The 10,760-nt window shown below is 37.2% G+C and overlaps 2 protein-coding genes across 2 annotated transcripts; both read right to left on the reverse strand.

The window, feature by feature from the left end:
* Positions 1-1,293: 1,293 nt before the first annotated feature.
* LOC111782495 (plant UBX domain-containing protein 4-like) lies at positions 1,294-4,552 on the reverse strand. Its single transcript, XM_023663255.1, has 4 exons — positions 4,305-4,552; positions 2,991-3,273; positions 2,604-2,699; positions 1,294-1,796 (listed from the first exon to the last, which is right to left on the reverse strand). The coding sequence occupies exons 1-4, from the start codon at positions 4,448-4,450 to the stop codon at positions 1,422-1,424; spliced, it is 900 nt and encodes a 299-aa protein (XP_023519023.1). The 5' UTR covers positions 4,451-4,552; the 3' UTR covers positions 1,294-1,421.
* Positions 4,553-5,197: 645 nt separating this feature from the next.
* LOC111783380 (pyrophosphate--fructose 6-phosphate 1-phosphotransferase subunit beta-like) lies at positions 5,198-10,285 on the reverse strand. The gene is made up of 16 exons (XM_023664309.1): positions 9,953-10,285; positions 9,651-9,812; positions 9,430-9,551; positions 9,272-9,325; positions 8,853-8,959; positions 8,584-8,689; positions 8,390-8,453; positions 7,884-7,972; positions 7,510-7,641; positions 7,206-7,376; positions 7,004-7,122; positions 6,745-6,856; positions 6,179-6,263; positions 5,817-5,861; positions 5,633-5,701; positions 5,198-5,396 (listed from the first exon to the last, which is right to left on the reverse strand). Exons 1-16 carry the CDS (start codon positions 10,146-10,148, stop codon positions 5,320-5,322), a joined length of 1,710 nt encoding a protein of 569 aa, XP_023520077.1. The 5' UTR covers positions 10,149-10,285; the 3' UTR covers positions 5,198-5,319.
* Between the last annotated feature and the right edge of the window lie 475 nt (positions 10,286-10,760).

The raw sequence follows: 10,760 nt of genomic DNA on the forward strand, positions 1-10,760 counted from the left end.
AAAAAAAAAAAAAAAAAAAAAAAAAAAAAAAAAAAATTCTAACCCAACTCAACCCTAGTTAGATAGTAAAGTTTGTTCGGGTTAGTGGGTCATATGAACACTCCTACCTCTTTAATTTCCTTTACTTTTAGATTTTATTTTTAGTACTTCGAATTATCAATAATTTTTTTTTTATTTTTTATTAATTTAAGCACAACTCAATTAGTTAAAGTTTCTCGGTATACTTTAAAATATTTATTTTAAAAAATTATATTTTTAGTCTTTGAATAAGATGAATATGAACTCATTCCAATAATCAAGCTTCTTCTCGACTCGAGAGACCTAAAAATCGACGAACAAAATAATATTTTAGTTATAAATAAATATATATATGGAGTTATTACTTTTTAGGAGTACAGTTTGTCTTTTTGAGGATATTGTACCGTTTTTTTTGCTTTTGAAATAAAGCATATTGTACCGTTGGTGCCATAAAAGGAAGAAATTTGATTACAAAAGGTTAATGATTGGTGACACAATACTTATACCTCAATTTTAAACCATACCATAATTTTTATTACTTATTTTATGAAAAAAAAAATCAAATTTTACCGATAAATTTATCAAGTTGGCCTAAGCTAAGCGTAGGAGGTAACAATTATTATCTAAGATGTCGATGTTTCAACTCCCTATTCTACGATGGTTGAAAAAACAAACAAACAAATTGAATCAACTTAGATAGAGTGTTCATATGATCCGATAATCCGATCTAGTGGACTACCTAACCCAGTTGGATTAGATTAACGTTCAGTTCGGGTTGGGTTAAAAGCTTTGAAAAACCATAAATTCGTTTTGATTTGTAGATTGACATTTTTTTGGTCGAGTAAACCCAACCAACGCGAAAATAGGATTACAATCTTACTTTATTTTAAAAATATTAGGAATATTTAACGTGGGTAACCGTTACGATGCATTATAACTTGTAAATGTTTGATATTTGAACATCTAAAGGTCTCCCTTTATTTGAAAGGAAGCATGTGCCTACTCTACTCTACCTGTCTCATGGTTGGTCCAAATGTTAGGAGCTTGCCTTGGATCGTACGAGAGTGATTTTGAAATGACTAAAATCGCTTTTGTCAGATTCGAAATCAACATGTCCTAATGGGTTAAATATCAATTTATTTACACTTTTAAACTCAATTTTCACGTCGTCAAAAGTGTGTTTTCAAAGTGATTTTAACGATCTCAAAATCACTCCCGGGTAAAGGGTGTTTCCGATGCGTTCCTTCAACACTACCTGTTTACCTCTACAAAGTATTGAACCTGAAAAGACCAGTTTTGGTGGATTGATGATATAAATGCAAGCAGTAACTTATAGCAGCAAATGTACTGAAAGACTATCTGAGAACCATTACAATGCTGCATAGAGAGCTTATCTTAGTTTGCTAAAACTTCTGGATGACGACAGAATTGGCAAGACCGGCCTGCTCGATTGTCCGAGTCAGGTCGTTAAGAAGCTTGGGAGGGAAGCCCATCAACTGCAGCTGATAGTTCCTGGCACCCCCCGGCCTAGATGCGTCGATGAAAGCACGAACATCGCTGATTGTGTGATGGTAATTGAAATGAGCTACCATGCGTGTTCCATCTGCCAACCGAAGCTGAATCGAGGTTGATGGCAACGAGTCATCCATGACCAGGCCTGCAGAAGGGCTTGGACTGCTATTGACATCTGTGGGAGTAGCAGTTGGCTCGTTTGCTGGGGCGCTACCACCAAGAGTTCTTCCTACACCTTGAAATGGAAGACGTGGCTTCTCTGGTTCCTGCAAGATGCAAAATACAATGTCTAACATTTATACGCTCCACACCTAGAATCTTTAAAAATGCTTACCGTTTCTTAACGGTTAACTATCGACTCAAACAGTTTCTCGACCCTTGAACGAGTAAGTTTAAATCATCTATCATGGTTCATATATCTTGGTATTGTAGAACCTGTTAGGAATCACGAGTCTCCACAATGGTATGATATTGTCCACTTTGAGCATAAGCTCTCGTGGCTTTGCTTTGGGCTTCTCCAAAAGGCCTCATACCAATGGAGATAGTATTCCTTAATTATAAACCCATGATCTTCCACTAAATTAACCGGACTCACTCCCAATAATCCTCAATAATCCTCTCCTCGAACAAAGTACACTATAAGCCTCCCCTGAGGCTTATGGAGCTCTCGATCAGCCTCCCCTTAATCGAGGCTCGACTCCTTTCTCTGGAGCCCTCGAACAAAATACACCTTTTGTTCGACACTTAGTCACTTTCGAGGCTCACAATCTTTGTTCGATATTTGAGAATTCTATTGTCATGGCTAACTTTAGGGCATGACTCTGATACCATGTTAGGAATCACGAGTCTCCACAATGGTATGACATTGTCCACTTTGAGCATAAGCTCTCATGGCTTTGCTTTGGGCTTCCTCAAAAGGCTTTATATCAATGGAGATAGTATTCCTCACTTATAAACTCATGATCTTCCACTAAATTAGCCGATGTGGGACTCACTCCCAATAATACTCAACGGGACTCACTCCCAATAATACTCAACAGAACCAACAAGTGAAATCTAATAAGGATACTTACACGATACTCCTCCATCCTCCTAATTAAATTCACATGAACGGAGGACCTCCTGTCTGCAGGTTCAAGCTCTCTGGGGCACTCAGACTTTCTGATGCTCTGATGAAAGATCATATAAATATGTAAAGACACCCACCTAAGGGCAGTAATCAGTAATTCGAAGAACGAAATGTACCCAACGGAGGTAAACAAACAAGAACACGTCCAGCAACATTTCTTCAAGAATTCAAAAACCATACAAACACTTACAAAGGATCAAATATTTTCTAGAAACTGCATTCCACGTTGTTTCCGCTCTCAAGTTATCCATGGATGCATGCCCGTGTGCGCGTGTGCATGTGTACACGTAAATATTTCATTAGAACATTATCAGTATTATATTTCACCTACCTCCAAAAAGGATGCATTTTCAGGATCATCCAGCCTCCTCAAAGGGCTATCATTTACGGTAAAACCATTACTCCAGAATACAATATTGTGAACAACGTTCTCAGGCTGATCAGGTGCGGAACGGACAGTTTCTCCTGTGAGTAACCTACCAGTTCCAGTAAAGCTGCTGGAGGTTGATGAACGGGCATGATCAATAGGGCCTTCCACAGCTCCCATTTGCCTAGCGTGATTGAAAAGTGAATCCACATCATTACCCTTTGTAGGATCTTGGACAAGCATCCCACTGAAAGTTGGAAACAGAGTTATCATTCAATAAGCATCAACCAATATTGTCAACCTCAGATCAGCAAAAGCTATAATCATTGAAAGGAAAAGCATGTTTACACCAACACAGAGCATGAAAAAGGAAGCATTGAGGTTCCTTTTAGTGAGGAAGAGATTTTCAAAGCCATTTCCGATATGGGAAACCAAAATTCGTCAGGCCCCTATGGTACAACTAGCAAATTTAAAAAAAAAACATGGAACATTGTGAAGCATGATTTAGTAGCAGTGTTCCCACGATTGTTTGAAAAGGCTATTATCAATAAAATGGTGATGAAACAGGACAAGTGGTGTGGCCTCCTCCTTTCCAAGGGAGGTAGATCGACTCTAGCTCAATCGGTGTCGAATAGTATCCCCATCTACCCTTTCACGCTCCTTAAGGCCCCATTGAAGACTATAAGAGCCATGGAGAAAATGATGAGAGTTTGCCTGACATGGGGGAACTTACAAACCAGGTACCAATTTGGTTAGCTGCTAACCAATTCAATGCTGACTGCCCTTGGAGGTTTGGGTGTAGGTTCTCTTCAGTATAGAAATACCTCCCTCTTGTTGAAATGGTTGTGGAGGTTTAGCTTTGAAAAGGAGGCCTTTTGGAGGAAAGTGATTGTTGCCATTTAGAACAAGGTTTCAAATCTTGCTTTTAGATCTGTGATGGTAGGAGGTAATCTAATTCTAGGCTTATGTGTTGGTTGATCCGAATTTTATATAAGGAGGTGTAAATTTGTTTGATTCAAGAATTTTTGGTTCAACAAAGGATAGTTGTGCTCAAAATTAGAGTTGGGTTATCAGAATGCCTACTTGTTTATACCGGACCCCATGTAACCAAAATTTATGGAACGATTTCAATTGAGAAGAAGGACGAGGGCATACATATTAAGATTAGGTATGAAAACGGAAGAACAAACATTCTGGTGATGGAATGGCATGGAATAGGAATTGACGTAAGTAAAAGCAAGAAGAAAAAGGAAGTAAAAATTAGGGCAGAAAAGAGACCTCTTCTCACCACCGGTGTAATACTCTTGAGGAGCATCGGGGTCGCCAACAGAATCAGGGGACCGTCGGTTAAGATCGGAAAGGGTTCGAATACCGCCGGTCCGACTGCTAGAGGGCTTCGACGGCTTCTCATCCCGTGACGCCATTGAAGACGCTGATCGAGGAAAGGCAAAGGGGAAGAGGAGAGAATGTTGAGGAAGAGGATTCTGGTACGACCTTTTTCTTTTCTTTCTTTCTTTCTTTCTTTATTATTATTATTCAAAATCAAACTTTGTTCGTTGGAGATTGGCTGAGGAGTTTGATCGACTATTTTTTTTTTTATTTTTTTTTAATTAATTTTAAGTAAATTTTATTAAATAATTTCTAATGTAAAATAATTGATAATGTAGAATCATTTATTCATTTATTTTTTATAAAAATAAATGTTCTTTATTTATTTTCAACCATTAATTTTAAAAAGTTAAATTATTAAACTTAGTTTATTTTTTTAGAATAAATAATTAAAAAAATAATTATATAGAGTTTTTTTAATTAACAATAAATTTGGGATTGATTTGACTAACCGCTTGAATTGTTGAAAACAAAACGTCAGCGTGGAAGAACATATTTTAGATGATTTTTGCATGGAGTTGGACATGCAAGACCTTGGTTGATCCCCAGGGGAGCCGAACATATTTTAGATGATTTTTGCATGGAGTTGGACATGCAAGACCTTGGTTGATCCCCAGGGGAGCCGATCATCTAGGGTCTTTTGACCAAAACTCCTTATGGAGTCGGGGTCGGACTACTATCTCTCTGTATCAATCTCAATCACATTACCACATAAAACATGTTTTAAGAATCTAATAAGATCTTATTCCACTAATCTATAGTAAACACTATAAATAGAAATAGTTATCCCAAAAAGAAACAAGTTTCCATGAGAATCATTGACAATTCTAAAGATCGATATGCGTTCAAGATTCGTTGTTCTCTTTCTTGAGGGAGGTTGATAGTCGAATATGGTCGAATATGGTCACGCTTGAGCCCCAAGTTCCAACAACAAAGTATGATTAAGCACATTTGAGGTAGGACCAACAAATTGAATTGGACCTGCAAGTAGATCAAAACGAAATAGAGCAAGTATTTGAAGGTTCCATTTCCTGAATTGAACTCAAAAAAAAAAAAAACATAGGTATTTTCTTCTAAGAACCTAGATTAAGGAAATAACGTGAACGTTTACATTTGAATTGACTTTCTAAGTGCTTAAAAACAAGTACGGAAGGAAAAAAAAAACGTGTTTTTCAGCACATGAAAAGTTAATCTAAATCGGAAGGGCGAATACCAACCTGGACTGATATATTGGTTCTCGACTGCCCACTGCTCTCTAAACAATGCAAATTTCTTGAAAGGTGCACCTAACCACAGAATCATAGAACTTTAGTACGATGCTTTGTTTTCAAGCCCACAGATGCGAGTGAAGAAGGTAGTAGTAGTAGTAGTAGTAAAGTTAGTTGTTCTGAGAAATATTACCACCGAGTTCCACCATTGCCTTCTTGATCACAGGCTTGAACTTACCTGCCATATGAATTCTACCTTTAGAAGGAGATCAAATGATAAACATTAAGTCAAGCTTAGACTTCATCAAAATGTTCTGCTGTTCCAAAGCCTTTCAAAGTTGTTAACATAGAGACTCTTTTTAATTCATCGACTCCAAAACTGTATTCTTGTAAAATCTTTATCACTCACGTATAGGTGAATTTGATTTAAAATCAAATGTTCTCATTTAGGATGGATTCTTTATACCCTGTCATTTCGTTTCCTTATTCCCCCCATTCTAGAGACCAAATAATAGCATGAGAAAAGAAAGCCACGTTTTCATTGAGTAAGCATACCGTGTCTCCTCTCCACATCCATTAATGAAGTCAATGCAGTTCCGCCAGCCGTCCAATCTTCAACTGGGGCGGCCAAATTTCCTACCTGGTATGCATAACTAACATATAAGCAATAGAAATGAGGAAAATAATTGTAACACCCCTAGCCCACCGTAGCATATATTATCCCCTTTAGCCCATTACGTATCGCCATCAGCCTTATGGTTTTAAACGCGTCTGCTAGGGAGAGGTCTCCACACTCTTATAAGGAACGATTCGTTCCTCTCACCGATGTGTGATCTCACACTCCACCCCCTTAGGGTCCAACGTCCTCGCTGGCACACCACCTGATGTCTGGCTCTAATACCATTTGTAACAGCCTAACCCCACCGCTAGCAGATATTGTCCACTTTAGCTCGTTATGTATCGCCATCGTCTACTAGGGAGAGGTTTCTACACCTTTATAAAAAATATTTCGTTTCCCTCTCCAACCAACGTGGGAACTCACAGTAATGTATGACAAGAAAAAATAAATGAAAGGTTAAAAGGTTCTAGACTAAAACGATCAGGAAGTGGGAAAGACAGACCGATGATATTAGTCCAGTTTTTCCACTCTGAAGGAGAGCTCCAGCAGTGTAACCCAAAGCATAGCAATATGCTGAATCGAAGTTTGTGGGTAAACCACATCTCCCTTCATACCTATAAATGAAAAGAAGAATTAAACAGAGTCAAATTATACACAAGCTTAAAAGGTTATAGACCTGTTTAGAGCTAAACACAATATGTGATAAAAACAGGAGCGTCGACTTAAAATAGCAGAAGTTCAAGCACGAACAGAATGGGTACCCAAAGAAATGCGACTGCCCCTTGAATTGGCCACCATTATATGCACCTTCTAACCTCCTCTTTTCCAACTCAGTTTCAACCATTTGAATAAGCATTTTCTCAGTTTCTATTTTGGCAACCTGACATGTAAGAAACATAATGTAGTTCATCAAACTAGAAAACCTACGAAAAGATAGTAAAACAACTACAGAAAAATACTTACTTGGACATTGCCATGCGGATCTCTTTCAAGCAACAATTGTTCTTGGATTGCTTGTGGGAAAAATTCAAAAAGGTGATGAGATTGAGTTGTAAGTTTCTTTTTCCATATTCCACCCTCATCTACATTATCATGGGCGAGAATTTCATTGAGTTCTGCAATAAGCTGCTGCACCTGGAGAAAGCAGGTTATAAATGAGTACCAGTTCAAGAATGATATATTGATATCAAGTATCTTGGGTTTAGTGGATGATGAGCATACAAGCTAAAGAAATAAACACAATTGACTATACTAACAAGCGCAGTACCTCAGGAATGAAGTCAATCAGACCCTCGGGGATTAGTATGACACCATAATTATAACCAAGTTCGGAACGTTTACTAATTACATCCACAATGTACTCTGTAACGTTTTTCAAGGTAAGCTTCTTAACTGCAACCTTCAAAACAAGTTGTAAATTAGGAGCACACTATAAACTAAAACTATATCAAAAAACGAGAATATTTAATGTCTGAAACTTTTTTCGCCTGCATACATTAACAATCAATCAATTGATTAGATTAAATCTCCATGAATCAACTAGGTGGAAAAGAACAGATTTTCAAACAACCCTAGGGCATAGCATACAATGGTAAATGCCCTAAGATTTCTGTGTTTAAGTAGTTTAAGTAAAGCAGCTACCTCTTCTCCAATAATAGTAATGTTTGGATGAGTTTGCAAAGCACATTCCAGTGTGATGTGAGAAGCAGCACGACCCATGAGCCGTACAACTGTGGATATATTAAAACTATTAATGCCATATGACAATTTGCTTGAGTATCAACATTAACAATGAATCAATACAGTGTTGCATTAGGCAGATCGGGAATAGAAATATGAAATCAAACAGAGAGAAGTGCTCTATTTTTGGCAGGTGAAGCAACCAGATAAATGTTTTTTCCAATTTTTTGAAACGGACAAGATAAGAATTTAGGAGCTTGAAGATCCACAGAACGGTATAGAAAATGGCATAGCTGATACTTGAGTTGTGAGCCGGTCGACCGTAAAAATGATGGATAGAACGTGGACTAACAATAAATCCGAACTCGAAATACTGGTAATTGAAGTCCTCAAGAATTCAGTTATTATGAAAATATCAGCAGATCAGATCCATATCTAGTTTTATTTTCATTAAGCAAAATGCTTACAGTGATAATATTTTCCTGTTGATCGAGCATCAACCATCACATTTCCAATCATTTCTGAATATATCTGCAAAAAAATCAGCAAAATTCCTTTTTACTTGAACTATTGAAGAAACTACTTCAACTTTGAAACATTGATCGAAGTTAAGTCTACAAGAGATATGAATTCTAAAGCAGTTCCAAAGAGAAGTGAGGACCTTGCAAGCAGTATCAAATCCAAAACTTGTGGGGACTTCTTTGCACTTGAGATCACCATCAATAGTTTTTGGGCAACCAACTACTCTGGTTTTCAAATTTTTACTCCTGGATTTGATAAGCAGCCGAATACAATGGAACAGTACATAACAGGGTAAATAAGAACCCTTGGGCAATTACTCATCCTTAGTTTAGTAGCGCCCAAAATCATGTATAATAGCTTATCCATATATGATCATGAGAAAGAGAATTTCATAGTTCTCAAAAGTACCTAAGATATTCAGCGAGGAGACAAGCATTTGTGTTGGAGTCATCTCCACCAATTACAACAAGCCCATCCAGATCAAGCTTCTGAGCTGCTTCTTTAGCTTGCTTAAACTGAAAATTAAACCAAATTGTCAATTTATGCATTCACTACAAGAATTGTTGGGAGGGAGTCCCACGTTGGCTAATTTAAGGAATGATCATGGATTTATAAGTAAGGAATAATCTCCATTAATTTAAGGAATGATCATGGATTTATAAGTAAGGAATAATCTCCATTGGTACGAGGCCTTTTGGAGAAACAAAAAACAAAGCCATTTGAGCAAGCTCAAATTGGACAATATCATACCATTGTGGAGAGTCGTGATTCCTAACCACACAATTAAGGTGTCCCATAATTCTAATTCAGGAAAGAAAGAGTATCACCTGTTCTAGAGTTTCAATCTTATCCCTCCCACTGCATATCATATCAAAACCACCCTGATAAAAGAAATTTGCATCTAAATCAAGAACCGCATTCAAATGGCAACCACTTCGCATCAAGACCACACATATTCACACTAACATTCTTTGATCATACTAACCTGATTGCGATATGGGTAGATAAATTCTGCAGTGAGTTCTACATATTTGCACTTCATGATCCCTGCAGGGCCACCCTTGAATCCATACAACGTGCTTCCTTTTGCATGATCCTGTAGATAATCTTCAACAAAATCGTAGATACTGCTAATTAACCCACAGCTTGAACATTAAAACAAGCTTTCATTCTTTATTTATAAATCTGGACAAAATAAGAACCTACCAAATAGTCCAGAAATCACATTATGTCCTCCGGGTGCTTGGCCACCCGACAGCACAACTCCAATCTTCAATTTCTGATTCATCTGTACCAAACTGGAATCACTTGGCACCAACATTGCCGAAGGTTGACCGAAGAGACTAGGAAACAGCTTCGCGATCTCATCTGTATGCGTAGAATAAATAATTAACTCTTCCTTCGAGTCATCAATTAACTAAATACCAAACAGTGTACCAAAAACAAGTTATCAAGGCTAAAATCTCGTAACCGGAAGATACATAAATGATGATATCCATAATAATTACCCGGATTGCCAGCGGCGGAGCTAGGAGGGCCATCGACGAATTTGAACGGGTTTTTGAGAACAGAGGGGAAAGGGAGAGGTTGATCGATACGGTGGGCTTGCAGTTCACTACACTCAGAAGAAACCGGGGAGATCACCGGCGGAGAAGCTGCATTGACGGAGGAAACGTCGGCATTAGCGATGAAAGGTGGAGACATTGCTTGCAGAGAATGGAATCGAAGTAGAAAGATGAAAATGAGAGAAGATTGTTAGAGTGAATATATGAAGGAATCAATGGAACAGTGGAGATTTGAGTGTGGATAAGATCAAGAAGATCTTCCTTCCGGACTCTCAACTTCCGGCCTTGCGGAATGCGGAAGATCAGTTAGTTAAGGGTGAGCGTCGTTTCCGAACGCCGGTCGTTAGGGTCGTTCTACTTTTTTGGATTATAGTTAAAAAATAAATAAATAAATAAATAAAAATCTTTTATACCCACCCAAATTTTCAATTGAAAAAATCTTATTTATCCGGGTATATGCTATATTAATAACTAAAATTTAAAAAAATATTAAATATTAAATATATACGAGTCAGAATGCATCATTAACGTAGGTAAACAGATATTAAATATTCTAAATTTTTTAACCAAATTATCGGGTTTTGAGTTGTATGGTCTCACAAAAATTTTGGTATTAAAAAAAAACTATTTTATTATAAAATTATTATTTTTTAGAAAAATGTATAAAAATAAAAAGGGTGTTTAGATTTTGATCAAGAATCCAAAAAAATGACTTTTGGGATCTAATTTCACGGTTGTTCCTTAAATTCTA

The sequence above is a fragment of the Cucurbita pepo genome, chromosome LG20 (assembly GCF_002806865.2).
Source record: "Cucurbita pepo subsp. pepo cultivar mu-cu-16 chromosome LG20, ASM280686v2, whole genome shotgun sequence".
Classification (NCBI taxonomy): domain Eukaryota; kingdom Viridiplantae; phylum Streptophyta; class Magnoliopsida; order Cucurbitales; family Cucurbitaceae; genus Cucurbita; species Cucurbita pepo.